The sequence below is a fragment of the Staurois parvus genome, unplaced genomic scaffold (assembly GCF_062004578.1).
Source record: "Staurois parvus isolate SC_StPar_1 unplaced genomic scaffold, SC_StPar_1.0 ptg000719l, whole genome shotgun sequence".
NCBI lineage: Eukaryota > Metazoa > Chordata > Amphibia > Anura > Ranidae > Staurois > Staurois parvus.
Window position 1 is genome coordinate 2856177 of NW_028318515.1, and position 26249 is coordinate 2882425.

The 26249-nt window shown below is 39.0% G+C and overlaps 1 protein-coding gene across 19 annotated transcripts in view; it reads right to left on the minus strand.

Annotated features, from left to right (window-relative positions):
* Nucleotides 1-26249, minus strand: part of NCOR2 (nuclear receptor corepressor 2) — a 708717-nt gene that overhangs the window by 421877 nt on the left and 260591 nt on the right. For all 19 annotated transcript variants that reach the window (XM_089653704.1, XM_089653697.1, XM_089653690.1 and 16 more), the window contains exon 4: nucleotides 9742-9922. In XM_089653704.1, the coding sequence (XP_089509830.1) occupies nucleotides 9742-9922 (181 nt within the window). The remainder of the gene's footprint in view (nucleotides 1-9741; nucleotides 9923-26249) is intronic.

The window sequence follows — 26249 nt, forward strand, 5'->3', positions numbered from 1 at the left end:
CAGCACCTTTTAGTCATATTCCCAATTTTTTTTGTAAATAGTCTTAAAACTAAAAAAAAAAAAAAACAGGATACTATCTTTTTTTTTTTGCTCTGTCCATTTTGCTGTAAAATGTGCTCTATAAATACAATGTCACTCACTAGAAGATTTACTAGAATTGGAGGTGTGACTCCCTTGCATGTCTTGCTGTATACCAAATGACTAAACACAACCACATTAGCACAAACACAAAAACACAAACATTTGACTGTGCATCGATGATACCAGCAAGTCATAATGAGAAACTTTAGATGTAAAAGTGTCATCACTTGTTGGTTAAATCGTTGCACCTAATAAATAGAACTGTATGTATGTTTCTGTACGTATGTACCTAGATGCTAAAATAAGGCTTTCTGCTGTGTGCAGAGGTTTACATGAGGGTCAGGACCTGACAAACATTTAAAGCCACTTTGTTACTTGAACAAAACTGCTAATAAAAGATGTACGCTGATGTTGCTGAATGTCACACTGATGAAAACCATTCACTGCCATAAGCTTCTCTAGAAACCAAATCTTCCAGGAGTTGCTCTTCTGGCCCCCCACTGCACTCATTGGTTCCTCTTGCAGAACCCCTACATTATTACAGGGCACAGTAGTGACATAGGGGTCAGTTGGAGGAACCACTGAGAACAGAAGGGGACCAGGTCAATTCAAACGGATCTTCTCATAAATGCAAAGCATCCAGAATATTTGACACACAGCAACTAAGCGCAGTTTAACATGTGTTTTAGTGTAAAAAACCCCTGAGAAACACAACAGCTCCTAATCAGCAGAAGGCTGTGGAGATTTACATCTCCAACAAACTACTTTGTGTTGAAATGCTCTCAGACAGCAGCATCGCTAGATCCAGGAACATAGGGAAATAATTCTTAAACGTATTATATAACAATTTCATGAAACAGATGGTAGAAGCCTCTAAGGAAAATTGTTCTGTTGGATCTATTGTTGCAAACATGGAGCTTATTACAGACGTGCAGGTTATAGACAACTTGGGTAATAGTGATCACGATGTAATCAAATTTGCAGTAAATTACAGGGAAAAGAAGCATGTTAGGAAATGCAACAAGAGATGCGGGGCAGTAGGGTAGTAGTCTGAGCAGCTAAACAGAATATGAGAAACACATAGCTACACCAAGCAAACAAGTCCCACATTTGTTTTCAAATATATCAATAGTAAAAAGTTATGAAAGAACAGGTAGGCCCCATAACAGACTAATATGGAAATCATTTTTTTCTCGTTAGTTTTTATAAATGATAAATTAGGTTTTATAGTCTTAACAATAATATTGTTGACGTTTCACTGAAGATATCTTTATGGTTGATTGAAAATCAGCTACAAAAGAGACTAGAGAAACTTATTATGAACAAACCACCAGGTCTAGATGGCTTACACCTGCAAGTCCTTAGGGAACTTAGCTCAGTTATGTTCAAGCTGCTATTTCTAATTTCTAAAGACACTTTACTGACTGGAATGGTACCAGCTGATTGGTGTAGAGCAAATGTGGTACCAATTTATAAAAAAAAGGATTGAGATGCATGCCAAAAAACTATAAACCAGTCAGCCTGAAATCAACAGTATGTAAGGTATTTGAGGGGATGATAAGTGACACTATATAGAAACTGGTCTGTGATAAAGGTATTGTAGGTGACAACCAGCATGGATTTATGAAAGATCATTCTAGTCAAATCAACCTGTTGTTGTTCTTTGAGGAAGTAAGAAATTGGATGGCAGAATTCCAGTGGACAGTTTATCTAGATTTTGCTAAGGCATTTGATACTGTACCTCATAAATGTTTAATCTATTCAGTGAGGTCTGTTGGGGATGATAAAATGGAGAGGAAACTGGTTATATGAACCGATCCAGAGAGTAGTGATCAATGGCTCATTCTCTGAATTGTCTAAAGTTGTGAGTGGTATGCCCCAGGGTTCTGTCCTTGAGCCAATGCTATTCAATTCCTTTATTAATGATACAGAGGTTGAAACCAACAGTGTTTGTTGTAAGTAATACAACAACAGCTGCTGACTTCGCATGATGAGGCAGTCTATGGTGAGACCTTGCACAGAAGCGTAATGATGTTATAGAAGAGTAATGATTCTACATCAGCTGCCAATCTGTAAGGTACCTGTTCAAAGATTTAGTCCAGAGTGGAGCTTTGGCTGGGGGTTGAGGCATTAGTGTAGTCAGGAAGGCCAGGTCACCAACAAGTCATGGCAGAAAGGTACCAAGTCAGAATCCAGAAGCATGGTCGGAGGGTCATACACAGACTGGCAGAGTGAAGCAGAATAGTCAGGCAAAGAGATTAGTCCACGAATCAGGCAAAGTTTAACAGTCCATGAGTTCAGTAGAATAGCACACCAAGGGAAACAGATCCACTAAATGGACACAGTGTACAGGAAGCACCGCAATTTAAGTTGAGCTGATTGTGGACTGACTACAGCTAGCACCCAGGTGGAGCTAGAGAGTCCCAGGAGCAGATGTACTAAGCAAGATATATGTGGTAGAGACTCAGATTCCCCAGTGGCAGAGCGAAGCACATGGTACAATCTTCAGCACCATCACCAATTATTTCTTTGGGAATGGACTCTGTACAGGATAATGGCTCAGTATGTTTGAGAGGTCTAGTGGCTGATTACCTGGAAGACTGTTACTATTTGTACACTTGCCACATAGGCACTAACCAAGGAAAACTGGAGGATAAGTGGAGCTTTTCCTCTACTTAAAAAAAAGCAGATGTAAAGTGTTGGAAAATTAAACTGCTATGAAATTGGTTTCTATGTGCAACAGTCCTGGTTTTCTATATTTTTCTGTTTACCAGTTTTCATAATTCTCACGAAGCCAGAGGTATTCATTCCCCTGAGCCAAACTGTAAGTTTCCTTTGTGGGTTGAATCTGATTAGTAACTGACAATACAGAACAGTTCCTTTTTTAAATGAGGCCTATGGTGAATACACTTACACTGGGTTTTCATTATTTGCAGGCTCATCCAGACATCAACAGGGAGCTATTTCGAGGGCAGACATGGTAAGGGAATATGTGATGCACTCTAATGCTAATAAGCAATACATTGCAAATAAACCGCACTGTAATAAAACAATTCCCTATCCAGAAACATTCTCTCTTTCTATAGCAGGGGTCCACATCTGGCCGCCTACAAGATTTTATCTGGACTATAGCTAGGGTCAGCAGCATACCCTCAAACTCAGTGCACAAACAGGAATGCAGATCATTTGGTCTCCACTTCCAACAGGGTTCCTGATGTACAGTGAAACTGATATGTCATCAGAGGAGGGCTGTGAAATGATGGGGGGGTTCTGATGTGAAATGGGGACTCTGCTGTGGTGGGGGCTCTTGATGTAAACGGGGCTCTTCTGATGTGATGGGACACTTCTGATATAAAGTTTTTTCTTAAAGCATGTTTATTCATTCATTGAAATGTTCTTAATTCATAAAACTGACTTGCAAATATTTGTAAAATATATGATGTGGCCCTTTTACTGAAACGTTTGGAGACCCCCCGCTCTATTGAATAAAACAAACTGTGATTAAAATGTCCATCAATTGTCAATCCACAACCTCAAATTCACCTTTTTTTCAGATTGCTAGGGAGGATTTTTACTTTCCTAAAACCCAATCAACCTTCATGGAGCAAATAGACTGAAGTGTTGTCATGGTTTACAATCATTATCATAAGTATTTCAATTATTCATATACAGTGGTCCCCAATCTATGTAAGCTTTTTGCAACGTTTTAAAGTTTATCTAAAGCCAAAACTTTTTTAAGTGTTGGATAGAGTGGGAAAGGGTTACATCCTCCGTTAGATTTTTATTGCTGTCTGTGCCCTGCAGAGCCACCCAACAACCCCTCCCCCTTTTTGTTTGAACACCTAGTTTGCCAAGAAAACCTACCTATACTCCTTTAAGGAGATTCTAGCAGTGTGTAACAAGCTGGGCTCAAAGTTCTTGTCTTGGTGGAACACATGTACCTCAGCACACAGGATGCACTGCCAGACAACTTGTTGCACATGTGCATGGAGTGCAAACTAGAGCACTGAGAATTAGTAAAAGGAAATATACATGGGTATGGTACAACTAGTGTGTTACTTACTCTATGACTGAGCAATTCAAGAGCTAAGCGATGCAAGAATAGTCATCCAGTGCAAAACTGTAGAGAGAATACTGAGCCATTCTCCACCAGTGCCTGCTCCCATAGAGACTACCAGAGTCCCTAAAATTGCATCTCTAGGGACAGCCAAGGTAAAAAGCCAATTAAGATACCTTTATTTTTTGAGATGTCAGAAAACGCATACAAACTGAATGAACACAGGTTTGCAGATAGTATCTCAGATCAAATCAAATCACATTTAAAATGTCTATTTTTTTAATTAAAGTAACCTCATCACAAACTTGAATAAGCCAAACTCAGCAAATGATCAAAGATGCATACGAAGAGGTTATCAACAGTGAAAATTGAATGTCAAACTGATTAGTGTATCCAGAGGTACGAGCAGCTGAGGTTATATGGAAATGTTGACTCCTCTTGTAAAAGTCAAGCGTACCCTGCTCCTCCCACCTCTTGAGCCTTCCTGCTGGTACTTTACTGTGATTGAATGGCTCTACTGATTAATAGGGAGGCTCAGGAGGTAAGAGGAGGTTCAGTAAAGCAGTCATTTTCTTACAAGAATATCATTTAAGCTACCTATATCTCTGGACCTACTGAGAATTTAGATTTTTTTTTAATACATGTACCATCTGCGTACATATAAATGCCCACGGAACTTTATTCAGAATGATCAATAACATCTCATCTGGCATTTTCCCCCCAGTGCACCGTTAACAGTTTTGCAAGCAGAATTTTTTTTAACAAAAACATATCGGTGAGAGTTCAATGGAAAGAAAGCTAAAACACATGGCACATGCACAATACATGCATTTTACTTTTATTTTATTAGAAGTGTCCACTGTCCAGTGAAGCAGCATTAGGAAATTCATTAAAAATGCACCTGCAAATTAATTGAAAAATCTATGTATTTTGAAAAATGTAAAACCTGAGAATTTCCATTTGCAAATTTTATAAAACAATAAAAACATTCACAAAAAAACTATTTAGGAATAGCTTTGGAAATAATGTGAGTATGTAACTTCACTTCAGCAAATGAGCACATATATCTGGCAGTAATAATTACATTTATTGCCTGATTTCTGTATAATAATTGAGCATTATTGCTGGTCAATACAGCATGCTGGAACGTATTCATTAATATCTGATGGGGTTTCATGTCTGCCAACTTCTACAGGCATTGAAACAGCCAAAGGATGAGCAAATAAAAGGCAGGATAAAAACTGCTCACACTACTGCATCTGACGGCTGATATTCCTGGAAGACAACAGCCAGCCAGCTGCCAGTAAAAGCATCTATTTGTTTTCCAGTGCTTCTCATTTTCCTAAAATTGAGATAGACATGGCTCGCCAGGCGTTATTTCCAGCTTTTGTTGATGGACTGCTTGAACAGTGAATCCACTCCTACACATCCTGACAGAGTGCTTCAGCTCTAAAGAGGGTCAGTGCTCAGCCTCCCCCTCCCACGCTTTGCATCTAAGGATTATGCTAGTGCCATTTTACCTCCTAGCCAACTGGGATCTCTGCCAAGGTCAATACAAGTCGCAGCCAGTTTCATGAATAACGGGGAGGCCCGGCCCACTGGAAACTCTGAGATGTTAATCCCAGCAACAGATTAGTGTTCCCATAACAGAGCTGTACTGAAATGCATCAAGCAGGGACAATGCTGGACAAACTCCAAGTAGACCACAAGACACCAATGTAGTTCCTAGCTGTGCCACCGCAGCAAAGATTTTATTTCCCAAACTCTATTTTAAAGCAGAGTTTAATATAGCAGAGTGATTACTGTATAAACAGGTGAAACATTTATCTCACATTCAAAACAGACATTTCTCATGATTTGTTTCTGTAAATTAACCCTTTAACACACAGATGAGCATCATATAAAAGTGTCTTCTCTGCCCAGATAACCACACTTTCTAGTGATCTGTACCTATTTAGAGCAGAAAAATAACAGAGAGCAGCTAAAGCACAGCCCCAAGGGCCTTCGCTCTGAACCTGTGTTTCCCCTTTACACACCCAAATTCCCTGCAGATATACACTTGCTAAGCCTGATATATTGCCGGGAAAAGCAGCTTTGTATATATGTGGAATTTGATGACAGTAAGGTTCATCGCGGGTTACTTATTCCCTTCGGAGTAATGCTATCCATACATGACTTGAATTTAGATTGATTCCTGCTAAATGATTATTAGTGTTATTATTAATATACAGGATTTATTTAGTGCCAACAGGTTGCACAGCACATTATTGCCCTGCTCATTACAGCTTACAATCCAAAATGGCTGGCCAAGTGATACAAAGGGTAATAACTGTGGGGAATGAGCTGATGGAGAAAGTGAAAGTACAATTGTTAGGTGGGCGTAGGATAGACTTCTCTGAAGAGCAGGGTTTTCCAGAATCGCCTAAAAGTAGACAGAGTAAGAGATAGTCGGACAGACTACTGTCTCTGGAGTAGGGAGTTCCATGGGATGGGAGTTTCCCTGGTGAAGTCCTGGAGTTGAGCATGGGAGGAGGTGACAAGACAACAGAGAGAGAGAGAGAGCAGGAGGTCTTGAGATGAATTAAGAGAATGATTTGGTTGGTATTTTGAGACTAGGTTAGTGATGTAGCTGGGGAGTTGTAAATGGCTTTGTAAGTTGTTGTTAGTATTTTGAATGAAATTTGTTTGATGCGTAGAAGCCAATGGAGGGATTGGCAGAGAGGGGTAGCAGACATTAAATGGTAGGTAAAGCAGATGAGTCTGGCAGCAGCTTTAATGATGGACTGAAGGGTTGATAGCCTGTGTAAAGGTAAGCGAATGAGGGGGGAGTTGCAGTAGTCGAGTTAGAGATGACCAGGGAGTGAAGTAGCAGCTTTGTGGTGTCATTGACTAGAAAGGGGAGTATTTTGGAAATGTTGTGTAGGTTGAGATGGCAAGCTTTGGCCAGTGATTAGATGTGGGGCATAAAGAAGAGTTTACACCTAGTACCTTGGCATGCAGTGACAGGTTGATAGTTGCACCATCAATATTGACAGAGAAGTCAGTGGAAGGGCACATTGGGAAGGCTATATTATGAGCTTGGTTTTAGATAGATTGCGCAACCGAAATTCAAGCCCTAACTGGCCCTGCCAGCACCGCCCAGTTTGACAAACTTCAACTGAAAATTCAAACAAGCCAGGTGGAAAAATGTCAGCTGAACATCAACTATAGCCAATCAGATGCAATCAGTGTTTTGGGTATTCTGCCAGCTGCGTATGTCAGCAGCTTCCAGAATACAATAGCCAGAGTGAAGATTCCTCCATCCATGCTGTTTAGTATGAATAAGGGATTCTGCTAATTGAAATTGAAGTGTGTATGGCTAGCCTAGGTTCTTTTACTCTACTGACAGCATGTCAGTTCACACTCATTGTCCAACATGACTTTGGGCCTTTCAGATAAATACTATAACGTATAGGTGTTGCCCATCAAAATAACCCCAGGCATTATTTCCTATACACTGCAAAATTAGTATTCAGATTTGAATGTTCGACACTAACAGCAGTTTTTCTAGAGAATGAATGGCAGAATACCCGTTGGATTTCTGTAAGAACATGTTTGTTCATAACCAACATACATTTCTCTTATTCAGCCTATTTTTGAAGAATTTCATGTCAATACACACTGTATATATCAGAAACAATTTCAATCTCATTCTTGTTCCATAACCTGGAAAGTTTTTCTGGTCATATTGATGTAGAATCTGAACCAAACAGCTAAACGATATAAGATTACAAGGCAAATAGTATGGAATTTAACCGCATACTGGTTATGATTTTTTTAATGAGAAAAATGTTTAACCTTTACAATGGAGAGCTAGAGTACAACTGCCCACAATTAATGTTTTAGGGACAACGATTTGACACACTGAGTTAGGAACACAACAAAAAAGCAAGTAATCAAGCCTAAAGAAAAGCTACAAACAAAAATAGGTATATCAAACATAGCCAACAGCACCCTTTTTGGGCACAGTTCAGGCATGCTGTATGATCTGTGCTTTTGCACACAAGGTCCTAAAAGAAAAACCAGGCTGCATCAGCAGTACCTGGGTTAATAACATATGAAAAACTTGCTGCCCTTCCTCCCTTGTGGCCACTATCCAAATGAAACACAGAAAGGAAGGCCAGCTGGTTTTCCTCAAGTCCTTATCCCAAAGCACAACCTGTGCAGCATTCCAACTATCTCCGTACCATCCTCAGTGGAGAAAAGAAAAACACTGTATAAATGGAAACAGATTGTGTTTCCCGTGAACAAAATGGAATGATAACAGAGAAAATCACAAATGGAACCATTCTCTTAACCCTGTATAATAATAATGGTCACTTGGACTCACCTACGTTAAAAAAAGTGAGATAAACAACCCAGGTGTACCCAGTAAAGAAAGGACTTGTATAACAATATGAATCAAAGATCACTGGAAGACAGCAAGTCATGACAACAAAACAGAATTAAACTCACATGGCATCGACGTTAAGGTCAGATGCTATAAAGTCCCAGGATGCACATTTTATTATAGTTTTGAATTTAATAGAGTAGAGTTAGACCCTCTGTCAAGTTTTTATTGCAGTAGGTTTCCATGTTGGGGAGATTAAACCCTAGAGTTGTTACTGGGAAAAGAGGTAAGGGGACGTCTTCCAATGGGGACATTTCAGCAAGAGTAAACCTTATAGGGTCAATTCACTAAGAGATAAATACCGCAAGAATTTTTGAGTTAAAATAACTCATGCAATATTTATTTCAAAAGTAGTCAATTTACTAAAAAACATGCGTTATTTACCAAATGCATTAATTATTGATGTTTTGCTATATTTAGCACTTATATTTGCGTAGTTTTTTTGGTGTTGTTTTTTCAAAATTATGTTTTTTTGCAGGCTAACATTGCACCAGAATGCACACTGCAATACAGTGAAACTATTAAAACATTGTAGCGTGCTTTCATTCACAAAATGATCTCCATTTTCTGAAATGTTACAATTTATTTTCATTCCTGAGCTCAGAAGAGAGCATTTTTACACTGAAACATTGTATAATTTTCACTTTCTGGCCAGTGTAGAGTCCCTCTAATTGTTATTTTGTACATTTCTAAAATATCACAAGCAAACACCTGCTGATAAAGAACAAATCTGTGTGTTTTTTAATGAATTGACGTTAATTATTTATCAAATTTTTTCTGCGGTTTTTATCTCACTATTCTAACAAATGTTTAGTATTTACCTCACATTCCATATTTTACTTTGATGAATTGACTCTCTTATTATCTAATGCAATATTTCTGCAAAATGAGTCACGTGACCTTCATATCGCATGCGGTAACGTTTAGTGAACTGATCCCATTGTCTAGGGGTACTCATAATGTACTTGTAGACAAACAATGAACCCACTTTTAACTGAACTAGAAACTAAAACACACGGTCTGTGATCCACAGGATTGCACTATTCACCCCTTGCCAATCCACCAAGAGAAAATGTTAATAGTCGGGTTTTTCAATCAGCCACATTTGGACAGTATGAGTTTGAATGTTTATGAACCTTTTAAAACATGATTTTACTCGTTATAGCTTCACTACCTTGTTCAGATCCTCACTGGCTGAATGTTGGCTCTGGCTGATAAGTGATGAGTGTCTGATTAGAGGTTCCTGCAGAAGATCCAGTCTAGGCCTTTTCGTGTCCGTAATTTCCATATCAGATCCCTTGCTCATGTCAGATATGTAAGCATGAGGGTCACCTCTCCCATGCAGTTCCTGTGACCTAGAGAAAGACCAACATATATAAGGTTAAATTGAATTTCAACTGGAAGCACTCAACAAGAAAGGCATTTACAGTGGGAAAAATAATTATGTGATCCACTGCAGATTTTGTAAGTTTACCAATTACAAAGAAATGAAGGGTCTATAATTTCTATCATAGATGTATTTTAAATGATAGAGACAGAATATCAACCCAAAATTCAGAAATACATGATACAAATCTTATAAATTGAGTTGCAGTTCAGTGAGTAAAATAACTATTTGATCCCCAAGCAAAACATGACTTAGTACTTGGTGGAGAAACCCTTGTTGGAAAGCACAGAGGTAAGACATTTCTTGTAGTTGGTTACCAAGTTTGCACGCATCTCAGGAGGGATTTTGGTCCACTCTTCTTTACAGATCTTCTCTAAATCCTTAAGCTTTCTTGACTGTTGCTTGGCAACTTGAAGTTTCAGCTCCCTCCATATATTTTCTATAGGATTAAGGTCTGGAGACTGGCTAGGCCACTCTATGACCTTAATATGCTTCTTCTTGAGCCACTCCTTTGTTGCCTTGGTGGTATGTTTTGGGTCATTGTCATGCTAGAATACCCATCCATGACCCATCTTCAATGTTCTGGCTGAGGGAAGAAGGTTCTCATCCAAGATTTTACAATACATGGCCCGTCCATTGGCCCCTCAATGCAGCAAAGTCAGCCAACCTTTATCATAGAAACAGCCCCAAAGCATAATGTTTCCACCTCCATGCTTGACTGTAGGGAGAATGTTCTTAGGGTCATATTCAGTATTTTTCTTCCTCAAAACATGGCGAATCAAGTTAATGCCAAAGAGCTCAATTTTGGTCTCATCTGGCCACAGCACTTTCTCCAAATCCTTCTCTGAATCACTTAGATGTTCACTGGCAAACGTCTGACAAGCCTGTACATGTGCCTTCTTGAGGAGGGGGATCTTGCAGGTGCTGCAGGATTTCAATCCATGGTGGCGTATAGTGTTACCAGTGGTTTGTTTGGGGACTGTAGTCCCAACTACCTTCAGATCATTCACAAGCTCCTCTTGTGTAGTTCTGGGCAGATCCCTCACTTATCTCATGATCATCCTTACCCCATGAGGCGAAATGTTGCATGGAGCTTCAGACCGAGAGCGATTGATGGTTATTTTGTATTTCTTCCATTTGCGAATAATCGCTTCAACAGTTGTCTCCTTCTCACCAAGCTTCCTGCTGATGGTCTTTTAGCCCATTCCAGTCTTGTGAAGGTCTACAATCTTGTTTCTGACATCCTTTGACAGCTCTTTGGTCTTGCCCATGATGGATGGTGAGGTTTGCATGGAAGAAAGATTTTGTGTCTTTTATACACATAATGAGTTGTTGTTAGGAGCACCTTCTTAAAATTGACAGGACTAATCTATGTACCACATGAGCACATAGCCAGTCTGTAGGAGCCAAAATTATTGTTGGTTTGTAGGGGATCAAATACTTTTTTTACTCGCTGAACTCCAACTTAATTTAGACCATTTGCATCATGTGTTTTTTCTGGATGTTTGGTTGATATTCTGTCTCTGTCATTTTAAAATATACCTAAAAAAAAAATTACACACCCTTCATTTCTTTGTAAGTAGGAAAACGTACAAAATCTGCAGGGAATCAAAAAATTATTTTCCCCACTGTATGATAGTAATGAATCTGAACATTGAGACTACCTTGTGAGACGCAAGAAACATACTGCACATATGGAAAGCCTACACTAGAAAGCTGGAAGCATGTCTGTTTATATAAGTGCAAGTATGTTGGCCATCATGGCTTCTAATTTAACTTGTCATTTATTAACACTTCTCTTTAATAATCCATATAAATTGGTGCATTTGTTTTGCAATCTAAACTTTACTAAAATAGATACTGGACATATTAAAAATGAAAAATACTACTAGGACGATGAATGGTAATATAGGGACATGTTCACAGTAGCTTCTTTTTTTTTTTTTTAAACATTGAGGGTGAAAAAAAACCCTACATTTTCAAACATCATACATCTTGTTTTCTAAATACCGCTGCTCTATTTATAATTTATTTTGTATTTTTATCAATGACATAAGGCTGCAATAATAAATAAAAGTTGTGAGCAAGTTTTTACTTCAACTGTGTCACAAAGACACTACATAAAAGTAACATTTCAGAAAAAATTTAAAGGACACAAAATTAACGTACACCCTTCACAATCTAGAGAAATCAAATGTAAGGAAATCGATAACATAACACACATGCATCATAAAGTAACAGAAAATTACAGGCCATGGAAATATAAACACATTTATATGTTTGGAAAGCATTTATCTTCACTCCATGTGGTTAATTCTGGGATTATTATCTATCAATTCAGGCAGAACTGCAGCTTATTTTTACTAAATGTCAGAACCAGAAGTGATTAAGTTTTATAACACATTAGAAGCATGAAAACACATTCACACCAAGAGGCATTACCAAAATACTGTATATGGGACACTGCTACTAATATTGGCGGGGTAGTGTTTTTCTGATTGTTCAGAAATATATACTTAAAATTTTTGTTCTTCAAAATGTTACATTAAACCAGACATCTTTGTCTGAAGGTTTAACAGAATGCAGCACTAGGAGCATAAATATGAAGGATCAACATCTAAATCAAATAACTGCTTAAAAACATCTCCATAATAAATAAACACAAACCGGCATTTCTCTTGTCCCCCACCCATCTTGTTTATTTCTATGTATACATGTGGCTGCATCCAGTGACCTCTTTGTAATGTCACCAGAGGGAAGTTCTCAAGAAGGACACGGGCTTGATATCCCATAGAAAACATCTGAGTCTTCTTGCAAGTCAGATCCTATTTAAGCATTTAAGGCATGTGCTCATTTACAGACCTAAATATTTTAACAGAGCTAAAGGAGGTATGGGAGTATGACTTATTCATAACCAGAGACTCTGCGGGGAAATGAATTGCATAGTGTGGAAAGTCACAGGAGCTGAAGCCAAAGGAAAAATGCATAAAAACAACTCATCTATTTTATCTGCTCTTTCAGAGTCAAAGACCCAAATATCAACTCACTTATCAAGCTGTGCTAAAGTGGTTTTGGTACCCAAATGGCTGAATGATGCTTAAGAGCTACACAATGATGTGATTTAAAAAAAAAATGTATTCATAAACTTGATCTAAAAATATATATGAGTGGAAATTCAATTAGAAATATATTCATAGTGGTGAAAAAACTTTACCACTAACATAATTCTAAGTCTTTTACCCATACCCTACAAAAAAAAAACCCAAGATATCTTGGTTGTGAACAAATTTAAATATTCCCTTATGTACCACCACAGTGGCATCATAGGCATCTCCAAATTTAGATTATTATGATAGTAGCTATGGATGTAAGACATCCCTTATGTGGATAGCAATGTGAGCTAATATTCCGGAGTTGGTTTTATGAAAGCCAGGAACGTAGGGTGTAACCATTAAATATGTGAAATTGTGACTTGTAAGAGTTCTGGTGAACATTAAAATAAGATTTATTGGCATGATGAAAATACACTCAGTATGTCAAAGCTGGAATTACTTGAGGTTCAGTTCTTAAGTGTTCAGAACATTATACAATGCTGATGTTCAGCAGAGATTTGTGGTTAGGATTGTTACTGGGAAAACATTAATTATTCTGGGACTTATCAATCTCATCTTGTGCTAGTTTAGTCAACCACTAAATTATATCAATGCTTTATCATCTGAAGGACTGTGATCTTTGGTGATTTTTTCTGGAGTTGTGGATTGTAGGCTATACGTTTCTATTGGTACATTACCCTCAAACTGGAATACTCTTTGCCATAGAGCATAAAGTCAGACATCATCAATTTGGTCAGGATAATTAGAGTCTCTTCCTCTCACTATATCAGGATTTACCATATAAAACTTTTTGTAATTTTGCCCTGCCTTATTTTAAATGCAAGGCTGAAGAACTTGTTTACATTGATTGAGATAGTTTTCAATAATGGGCTCTTAATCCTTACTAGAAATGGTGCCATTTCGTAATCTTTCTCCATTGTTCAAATGCAAATATGTTCATAAAATATATTTCCTAAGACATAATTTATGTCATGATAAGTTTAACTTTATATAGTTGCTCCTCCTCCCATACTTTACTCAAAAGTTAACAAGCAAAATGTGTTGAATCTTTTTGAAAGCTATGGCTAATCAACAGATGCAGAGAGCCCACCTATTCAAACCTGTGTACATACAGTGCCTTCAAAAAGTATTCATACCCCTTGAAATTTTCCACATTTTGTCATGTTACAAACAAAAACGTAAATGTATTTTATTGGGATTTTATGTGATAGACCAACACAAAGTAGCACATAACTGTGAATTGGAAAAGAAAATGATGAATGGTTTTCAAAAATTTTTACAAATAAATATCTAAAATGTGTGGTGTGCATTTGTATTCAGCCTCCTTTACTCTGATATCCCCAACTAAAATCTTGTGGAACCATTTGTCTTCAGAAGTTACCTAATTAGTAAATAGTCACCTAATTAGTCCACCTGTGTGTAATTTAGTCTCCGTATAAATACAGCTGTTCTCTGAAGCCCTCAGAGGTTTGTTAGAGAACAAACAGAATCATGAAGGCCAAGGAACACAACAGACAGGTCAGGTATAAAGTTGTGGGGAAGTTTAAAGCAGGGTTAGATTATAAAAAAATAACCCAAGCTTTATATATGTCACAGAGCATGGTATAATCCATCATATAAAAATGAAAAGAGTATGGCACAACTGCAAACCTACCAAGACATGGCCTTCCACCTAAACGGACAGGCCAGGCAAGCAGAGTATTAATCATAGAAGCAGCTAAGAGGCCCATGGTAACTCTGGAGGAGCTGCAGAGATCCACAGCTCAGGTAGGAGAATCTGTCTACAGGACAATTATTAGTTGTACACTCCACAAATCTGGCCTTTATAGAAGAATGACAAGAAGAAAGCCATTGTTGAAAGAAAGCCATAACAAGTCCCATTTTCAATTTGTTAGAAGCCATGTGGGGGACACAGCAAATGTGGAAGAAAGTGCTCTGGTCAGATGAGACCAACATTGAACATTTTGGCCTAAAAGCAAAGCACTATGTGTGGTGGAAAACTAATACTCCATTGTACCCTGAACACACCACCCCCACCGTGAAACATAGTGGTGGTAGCATCATGTTGTGGGGATGCTTTTCTTCAGCAGGGACAGGGAAACTGGTCATAGTTGATGGTAAGATGGATGGAGCCAAATACAGAGCAATCTTAGAAGAAAACCTGTTAAAGAGTCTGCAAAAGACTTAAGACTGGGGCGGAGGTTAACCTTCCAGCAGGACAATGACCCTAAACATACAGCCAGAGCTACAATGGAATGGTTTAGGTCAAAACATATTCATGTGTTAGAATGGCCCAGTCAAAGTCCAGACCTAAATCCAATTGAGATTCTGTGGCAAGACTTGAAAATTGCTGTTCACAGATGCTCTCCATCCAGTCTGACAGAGCTTGAGCTATTTTGCAAAAAAGAATGGGCAAAAATGTCACTCTCTAAATGTGCAAACCTGGTAGAGACATACCCAAAAAGACTTGCAGCTGTAATTGCTGCGAACGGTGGTTCTACAAAGTATTGACTCAGGAGGGCTGAATACAAATGCCAGACACACTTTTCACATATTTATTTGTAAAAGATTTTGAAAACCATTTATCATTTTCCTTCCACTTCACAATTATGTACCACTTAGTGTTGGTCTATCACATAAAATCCCAATAAAATACATTTACGGTTTTGGTTGTAACATGACAAAATGTGGAAACATTCAAAGGGTATGAATACTTTTTCAAGGCACTGTATAAGCCAAAGGTATGTGCTACTGACCCTTATCAGAAAAAAATCCTACAAGCTTCTTTCCAAAATTGACAGCCTAAAAAGCCTTGTGTTTAGCAAATTCTAGTACAAAGAGGACATGATTGCAAGCTGGATATGTTTAATTTGGTTCCTGTTCTGAACTAGTTGACCAAGTAATGTGCACAATATCAACTTATTTATTAAAGCAGTGGACTCCAAACTATGGTCCTTTGCTTGCCTTTATCCAGCCCCTGGGACACTATTCCTCCCACCGAAACCAATAATTGGGCATTATGATCCACAATGACATCAATGATAGGGTACTATTCCTTCCACTACCAATGATGGGGCACTATTCCTCCCACTGACATCATCGATGGATTCTAATCCTCCTACTGATGCCAAGAATTGGGTATTATTCCTTCCACTGATACCAACAATTGGGCACTATTCCTCCCACTGACACCATAGATGGGGCCATATTCCTCATTACCAATGACGGGGCACTATATCTCCCACTGACATCACTGATGGGGTTCTAATCCTCCTACTGATGCCAATAATTGGGCACTATTCCTTCCACTGATACCAAGGATGGGGCCTTGTTCCTCCTTATTACCAATGATGGGGCACTATTTTTCCCACTGACATCAACGATTGGGCATTATTCCTCCCATTGACACCAACGTCCTGCCCCCCCCTAAGGTTTGCAGGACAATAAACTGTCCCTTTGTTTAGAATGTTTGGAGACCCCTGCATTAACAGAAAGTATTTCCAAGCAGTCAGTCAGCAGCCAGCATCAGCATTTTACACTCAAATGGGGGGAATTCAATAGAGTTGCTGCGCCACATTTCTGGCGTTAATCCTGCTTGGTTATGTATTGCGCCAAATTTATTTAGTATTTGTGACACTTTTGGTTCTGACAGTGACTTGTGTACAAAATCCAGATAGTTCTAAAATGCACCACTATTACATTGTGTTACATTGAATAACCAACTCTCTTTTTGTCTACACTGGCTCCAAGCAATTTTGCAGAGTGTCTCACTTCCATTCTAAAAGTGGTGCAGCATGCCCCAAATTCAAGTTCAAATTCTAGACAGGTACATTAGTTTGAAGCATTCTTCACCATTTTTAGAATGCATGAGACACTTCAGCAAAATCTGCCTGTGCCAGTCTTCATGAATGTAATGTGTTGATAAGGTGAAGAATGATGGTAAGGCTGATTGATACAAAGGCAATCTAGACAGCAGTTGCTCTTTTTTCCTGGTGGCATCTGCAGGCAAAGTGCTGCTAAGAATTGTTAAAGACACACTCCAGGCATAAGCCAACCATGAACATTTTGTGCTTATACTAAGGCATCAGACACAACATACCTGCTGAGTGATTCATATTTTCCCCCTTTTTCTTTTACACTTTGCTTTCTTTACACTTTTAAGTTTAGTCTGTGTTTGCACCTATTTTGGAAATAATGTTTAAGCCTATTTATCGAGTCTTGACCCCATTTACCCATTTTGTATTTTTTTTTTTTTTTTTTAAATATGAACCATTTATACATGATGATCATATCCCCCCTTAATATCCTCTTCTCAAGAGAGAATAAATTCAGTTCCTCTAATCTTTCCTCACTGCTGAGCTCCTCCTTGCCTCTTATCAGTTTGGTTGCCCTTTTCTGTACTTTCTCCAGTTCCCCAATGTTCTTTTTGTGAATTGGTGCCCAAAACTGAACTGCATATTCCAGATGAGGTATTACTAATGATTTGTACAGGGGTAAAATGAGATCTCTCTCTCTGGAGTCTATACCTCTTTTAATACAAGAGAGGATTTTGCTCGCTTTAGAAACCGCAGCTTGGCATTGCATGCCATTATTAAGCTTGTGTTCTACCAGAACCCCCAGATCCTTCTCCACCATTGATTCCCCCAATTGTACCCCCCTAGTATGTATGATGCATGTATATTCTTAGCCCCCAAGTGCATAACCTTACATTTATCAACATTAAACCTCATTTGCCACATAGTTGCCCAATTAATCAGTGCATTGAGGTCGGCTTGTAAAATGGAGACATCCTGTAAGGACATTATTCCACTGCACAGCTTGGTGTCATCTGCAAAGACTGAAATGGGATTTTTAATCCAAGACCCTATATTGTTTATAAATACACCGTGTTCCAAATTATTATGCAAATTATTTTTTTCTCATTAACCTAAATAATTGATGTAAATAACAGTCAGCATAATTCTCATGTTATCAACTATTAAGAGTACAATTCAAATTTTATTGAACAAACCTTCTAATAACAGGATTTATTTTAAACATAAAAAACTTACAATGCACTGTTCCAAATTATTACGAACAGTAAGTTTCAAAACACTTTATAGGTTATAAAGAATTGAAAATTGTCATTTGTTGTGTTTGCAGCATATTTACTAAAATCAAAAGCTATTTCAATCAAACTTTTAGCAACATTTTAACTTTTTAAACATTTTAAAAGGAAAGAAAGGACCCCTTATTTGATAGCAGCTTCACAAGTCTTGCATCCAATGAACTTGTGAATTTTTGGACAGTTTCTGCTTGAATTTGTTTGCAAGATGTCAGAATAGCCTCCCAGAGCTGCTGTTTGAATGTAAACTGCCTCCCACCCTCAAAGATCTTTTGCTTGAGGATGCTCCAAAGGTTCTCAATAGGATTGAGGTCAGGGGAGGATGGAGGCCACACCATGACTTTCTCTCCTTTTATCCCCATAACAGCCATTAAGGTATTATTTTCAGCAGGAGATGGTGCATTGTCATGCATGAAGATGATTTTATTAGGGAAAGCATAGTTCTTCCTTCTGTACCAGGGAAGAAAGTGGTCAAACTCCACATACTTTGCAGAGGTCATCTTTACACCTTTGGGGCCCCTAAAGGGGCCGACCAGCTCTGTTCCCATGATTCCGGCCCAAAACATGACTCCACCACTGCCTTGCTGATGTCGCAGCCTTGTTGGAACAGGGTGGCCGTCCACCAACCATCCACTACTCTATCCATCTGGACCATCCAGGCTTGCACGGCACTCATCAGTGAACAGGACTGTTTGAAAATTAGTCTTCATGTATTTTTCTGCCCAATGCAGCCATTTCTGCATGTGAGCATTGGTTATTGGTGGCCGAATAGAAGGTTTATGCACAGTTGCAAGACTCTGGAGGACTCTACACCTTGATATCCGTGGGACTCCAGAGGCACCAGCAGCTTCAAATATCTGTTTACTGCTATGTAATGGTATTTTAGCAGCTGCTCTCTTGATCCGATGCATGGATCTGGCAGAAATCTTCCTCAATGTACCTTTATCTGCACGAACCCGTCTGTGCTCTGAATCAGCCACAAATCTCTTAATAGTGCGATGATCACGCTTAAGTTTTTGTGAAATATCTAATGTTTTCATACCTCATCCAAGGCATTGAACTATTTCACTCTTTTCGGCAGCAGAGAGATCCTTTATCTTCCCCATATTGCTTGAAAATGGAGCTCTGCTTAATAATGTGGAACACCCTCCTTTAGTAGTTTTTCCTTAAATTGGGCTCACCGGCCAATCTAATTATCACAGGTGTCCGAGATTGTTTTCAGTGATCAAAAGAGCCCTGAGACACAATGCCATCCATGAGTTAAACTGTAAAACAAAATATTTAATCTTTGTGACACTTAAATAGAATTTTCATAATAATTTGGAACACGGTGTATATTAAAATGTAAGGTCCCAACACTGAATCTTGGGGTACACCACTGACAACCCTAGACCATTCAGAGTATGAATCATTAACCGCTACTCTTTGAATATGATCTTTTAGCCAGTTTTCTATCCATTTACATACTATTTTTTCCACACCTATAGACTTTACCTTACACATTAGCCGTGTGTGGGGAACTGTGTCAAACACTTTTGCAAAATCCAAGTATACCACGTCCACCGTGGGGTGGCCCCTCTGTCCAAGGTTTTTCTCACCTCCTCATAAAAAGAAATCAAATTTGTTTGACAGCTTCTGTCTTTCATGAATCCATGCTGTCTGTTGCTTAAAATATTTGTTTTCAGCAAGAACTCATCTATGTGGTCTTTTATTAAACTCTCCAGTATATTTCCAACTATAGAAGTTAAACTAACAGGTCTATAATTACTTGGCAAAGATTTTGACCCCTTTTTAAATACTGGCACCACATTAGCCTTACGTCAATCCAGTGGTACTATGCCAGTCATTAAAGAGTCCCTAAAAATTAGAAACAATGGCTTTGAAATGACAGACCTCAATTCTTTAAGGACCCGTGTATGCCATTCGGTCGGTCCCGGTGCTTTATTCACCTTTATTCTGTCTAAATATTTTTGGATCATATCAATTGTGAGCCAATGTGGATCATCTGGAGCTGTGTCAATACCATGGCCATTATAGACAAGAGCTCCCCCATGCTTCTTTGTATACACAGAGCTGAAGAAGTTATTTAATAAATTTACCTTCTATTTGTCTCCAGTCACCCAATCTAGATTATTTTGAAAAAGGGCCCACATGCTTGGACCGGACTTTTTTACTATTAATATATTTGAAGAATTTTTGGGGGTTGGTCATGCTATCTTTTGCAATCGGTCATTCGTTTAAAATTCTTGCAACCTTTGTTTCCTTTTTGCATATTCTGTTATATTCTTTGTAATGTTTAAACAATGATAGCGTTCCTTTATTTTTATATTTAATAAAAGCTCTTTTCTTATTATCTATAGCTTTTTTTTAACTTTGGCCGTAAGCCACGTAGGTTTGATTTTAGCCTTTTAAACGTGTTGCCCATGTGAATATATTTTGCAGTGTGATTACATACAGTCTTTTTGAAGAACTCCCATTTCTGTGTTGTGTTCATTGATGCCAATATTCCCTCCCAGTCTACGTCTTGGAGAGCAGCTCTCAGCCTTGGAAAATGAGCTCTCTTAAAATTGAGCGTTTTTATTTTTCCCGTATGTGCTTGCGGTTTACAGCTAACAATAAATTAAATCATGTTATGGTCACTTGTACCCAGATGTTCCTTTATTTGGACATTTGTAAAAAGCTCTGCATGGTTTGAGATTACCAGGTCCAGCAGAGCATCATTCCATCTCAGAAAGGGCACACAGAAAACAGTAGTTCTCTATGTGTCCTGTTTACACTACAGAGCAGAGAGAGGTGGAAAAATTCAATATGCCTGAATTTGTATTAACTGAGCTACACCACACCAGAGCTCTAGAGTTTTGAAAACAGTAAACAGTGCCTTGAGTTCTAAAAATGCAAAGCAACACCTCTACAGATTGGACACTAGCCTGCACAGGGAAACTGCTTGTTTTGAGTAAATGAGTCTTTCAATATCATTATTTAATCAGTACCAATCAGTCTAGGGTTTTTCTTGTACCTTTACACCTCATCCACCTACCCCGCTTGTTTGTGGTTTTGGAAATGTTGTCCATTCTATTTTTTCCAGCCTGCTAGTCACCTTGTGCAGCTGGCATCTGCTTTAGCACAGTTGCCAGTAATGTCATATTTTTAATTATCTGAACTTGAACATTACAGAAATGCAATTCTATGTCTTCAATGGTTCAGGAACTTCACTTTTTCTGAGCAATTATACAACCCTACTTACAAATGCCAGAGTATAATTGAATGGTTTTACTGCAAAAAAAAATCATACAAACAGAAGCTACACTACGACATGTAATAAAAATTGGTCAGTTAGTAAAAGAGAATTAGATGATTATATCAATAAATCAAAAGATAAATGACATCATCTACCCTGCCAGACAGCACAGACAGGTGCTAGACCTCTATGCAGACTGAAGTTAAAGCAGAACCTAACTCCCAAAAGGGAGTCAGTTCCACTTTTATATACCTCCTCCCCCACCACGAAGCAGAAATGCAGGATTTTTTATTGTATTATTATTGGCTCTGCCATCATTCCAGCCTAGGCCAAAATGACATGTCATTGGTCCAGAAGCCCCCTGGGATTCTCACATCACATCTCCTAGCAAGCTGCAGGATCAGCACGCGGAGCACCAGGGGAACAGGCTCTGCACATCATCCGAGCTAGTTGCCTGCACCTGAAAGAGGCAGCTATCTGAAGGGAACCAAGATGGTGGAGTGGGACACGCTACATGGCACCCACATGGTGGCTTGCAGCAGGACATTGCTGGATTCGCTGTACAGGCAAGTATTTGTTTTGAACTAGGGCTGAAATAACTAATCACCATAATCAGTTAGTCAGCCAATTAGCTGGTCTGTCTACAGAATGGATTATTTCTTTAAATCAGGGCTCGACAAATACCAGGCACCAGGTCGCTATGGCGAGTAGAAATTGTGTCCTGGTGCCTGGGCATTTGTGAGCTCATTCCATGTTGCAGGGATGCGCAAATGCAGTTCTGGACGCCAGGCAGGTTGATTTATTTTTACATTTAACCCTGCTGCAGGCAAGCAGCAGGGTTTACATTATTTTTTTTTTGCGCCTTAACAGAGCGGACACCAGTGTAGCATAATGATTCTTGGGTGTGTCAGGCCATATCCAATAGGATGCGGCAGGTGGTAGATCTGGAGCTGGGATTATAGGATTTTCCCTCCCAATGGCTTTCTTAGTGGATGTTCTCTGGCTGAATGGGATAGTGCAGACGGTGATGTGAGAGCGGCTCATCCTCCGGGCAAGTACAGCTGGAAGCAGCTAGTATGTGTCAGACTGGCCCGGGACAGCACAGAGAGAGACGCTTCCAGGACTGCTTTGCAGAATCACAACACATCAGGCAAGAACTATTGGATCAGGCAGAGAGCCAGACTCTGCTGGAGGGATTTCTGAAAAGATTTTCATGGCTGAGCTGCATCATACTGAATTGTAAAGTGGTTCAGCAACATGGTGGTGATGAGACGGTACCCAGGGTAAGCGGATCCCTGTGTGATACACATCTTCATGCTACAAGGACATGGGGGTTGGGGGAGTGTATGGAGAGTAAAGAGTACAACCCATGCAAAGCTTAAAAGAAAAAAAAACGCGCTTCTAACAGTTTTAGCTGGCTCCTAGATTCGAAGCAATATTCGTCAAAGCCTGGTTTACATATCAGATACAGTGCAGCAAACATACAGCTCATTACACTATTCATACATGGCAGTATACATAGTTCAGCAAATATACAGCTCAGCACACCATCTACACAGGTCAGTAAGTGCCCGAGAACTTGTACATGTGTGAGAAGCAATGCCTCATGGGGCATGTAGTCCTGGGCAGGAGAAGAAAGTGATTTAAAGAGATTCTATAAGGCAGAAGTTATTCTACCTTGCTATAGGGGAAACCTACACTATGCTTTGTGGCTTGCTATACGGGCACTCTGAAGGCAGAAGGAGCCAGAAGCTCCGTCGGGGCCCCCAAAACAGGAAAATCAGGACTGCTTTGTGTAAAACCATTGCACAGAGCAGGTAAGTATGACTAGTTTGTTGTTAAAAATAAAAAATCCAATGTTTACAAACACTTTAAGATCTCTGTGCAGGGAAGATCAACATCTGAACCCAGAGAAGCTGGAGGCTGATAGATTGGAGGTAATATAAGGCACTACAATTACATTTAAAGTACAAGTTTACCAGTATTGTGCATTATATTTAAAATGATTATATACATGCAAAAAACGTTCAGCCTTAAGTACTTTTTTTTTTCTCACCGTTTCATTTATAAATGAACCATTATACTATTTATGTAGTAGTGATTATCTGCTGATTTTATACTATAAAGGGCAAATTTTTGTTCATCATCATGATAGATGATAAAAAAAAGCATGCTCTGCTACTAAAGGTCTTATGCTGGCCATACACATCAATTTTCAATGAGAAAATTATGTGTACATTTTACACTGTTCAAAAATTTGTTTGATAGAGAAAAGTTTTCTATTCTGCTCCTTGGAATTTTCCAATCACTGTGGTAAAAAAAAAAAAAAAATGTTGATTTGACCCCAATAATGATTAGAAAATCAAACGAATGATCTTAAAAGGGAAATGTTTGAAGGGAAAATTTGTTTGTGTATGGCCAGCATAAGTGACAGCAGGCACAGGTAGGTTGTATCAAGCTACCTGCCTATGACAAGGGAGTCTGTCATACATAATATTATATTACAATCGGAGCAATATTCACCTAAGCTCCAGCGATCCAGCTTTCTCAAACTCCAGCGCACGCACAGGAGTTCACTTAGATTCAGCATTGCCAAAATTGTACAGCGAACTTCATGTGCGCAGATCACTGTACAGGGGGGGCAGGCAGGTACAGTTGCAAGAAAAAGTATGTGAACCCCTTGGGATTACATGGCGTTTTGCATGAATTGGGCATAAAATGTACTCTGAACGTCATCTAAGTCACAACAATAGAAGAACACAGTCTGCTGAACATAATACTACACAAACATTAGATGTTGCCATGGTTTAATTGCACATAACATGTAAACATTCCCAGTGCAGGGAGGAAAAAGTATGTGAGGCCCTAGCTTAATGACTTCTCCCAGAGCTCATTGGAGCCAGGAGTGAGCCAACCTTGACTCCAATCAGTGTGATGATATTGGATGTGTTGCTGACAACTGTCCTGCCATTAAAAAACACACACCTGTTTTGGGTTTACTGGTTTCAAGAAGCACTGTCTGATGTGAACCATGCCTCGCAGAAAAGAGCTCTCAGAAGACCTACGATCAAGAATTGTTGACTTGCATGAAGCTGGAAAGGGTTACAAAAGTATCTCCAAAAGCCTTGATGTTCATGTGTCCACGGTAAGACAGACTGTCTACAAATGGAGAAAGTTTAGCACTGTTGCTACTCTCTCTAGGTGTGGTCGTCCTGTAAAAATGACTGCAAGAGCACAGCGCAGAATGCTACATGAGGTAAAGAAGAATCCCAGAGTGTCAGCTAAAGACCTACAGAAATCTCTGGCACATGCTAACATTTTTGTTGACACATCTACAATAAGGAAAACATTAAACAAGAATGGAGTACATGGGAGGACACCACGGAGGAAGCCATTGCTGTCCAAAAAGAATATTGCAGCACGTTTGAAGTTTGCAAAAGAGCACCTGGATGTTCCACAGCACTACTGGCAAAATATACTGTGGACAGATGAAACCAAGATTGAGTTGTTTGGGAAGAACACACAACACTATGTGTGGAGAAAAAAAGGCACAGCACACCAACATCAAAACCTCATCCCCACTGTAAAACATGGCGAAGGGAGCATCATGGTTTGGGGCTGCTTTGCTGTCTCAGGGCCTGGACGGATTGTTGTCATTGATGGGAAAATAAATTCCAGAGTTTATCAAGACATTTTGCAGGAAAACGTACGACCATCTGTCCGCCAACTGAAGCTCCGCAAAGGATGGGTGATGCAACAGGACAATGACCCAAAGCATACAAGTAATTCAACAAAACAATGGCTGCAACAGCACAGAATACGCCTTCTGGAGTGGCCCAGTCAGAGTCCTGACCTCAACCCGATTGAAATGCTGTGGCATGACCTTAAGAGAGAGATTCACACCAGACATCCCAAGAATATTGCTACACTGAAACAGTATTGTGAAGAGGAGTGGTGCACAATTACTCCAGATCGTTGTGCAGGTCTGATCTGCAACTACAGGAAATGTTTGGTTGAGCTTATTGCTGCCAAAAGGAGGGTCCACCAGTTATTAAGTCCAAAGGTTCACATACGTTTTCCTCCCTGCACTGTGAATGTTTACATGTTATGTGCAATTAAACCATGGCAACATCTAATGTTTGTGTAGTATTATGTTCAGCAGACTGTGTTCTTCTATTGTTGTGACTTAGATGACGTTCAGAGCACATTTTATGCCCAATTCATGCAAAACTCCACCTAATCCCAAGGGGTTCACATACTTTTTCTTGCAACTGTATGTACAAGATTCAAGTACATATATCTCTTCTGTCTGTTATTCTCAGAGTGGACTAGATATTTTGTTCCCTAACCACACAGTTAGTTGTTTATATTTACCACTGCATATAGATATTAACTAATAAATTACTTTTACATATTAACAAAATTATACACCAAACTTTCTCGATTAATTTAAACCATAATGGGCCAACTAAACAAATATGAAAACAATCGTTAGTTGCAGCCCCATTCTCAACAGAAACCAAGAACACAGAAAAAAGGGAAAAAACATGGGAGGAAGAGGAAGGAAGCGGAGTACCACTTTAAGCATTAAAACCTAGTAAGAAGTAGCAGCACACTACTGAGGCCTCATCACCCCTGTAAGCATGCTTGTACAAAGTAATAAAGCACTTCCTGACTCCATGTGCTCACCCGTTCTCCCAGTCTGATCTAAACGGGATTACTGGAGCCAGATAACATTAATTCAGTTCAGCCACTGGTTAGATAATGAATTACATAGTACCATTCTATATCTATCTAGAGTTTAAAATTAAGCGAATGAATGCGATGTTTTCTGAAGAGC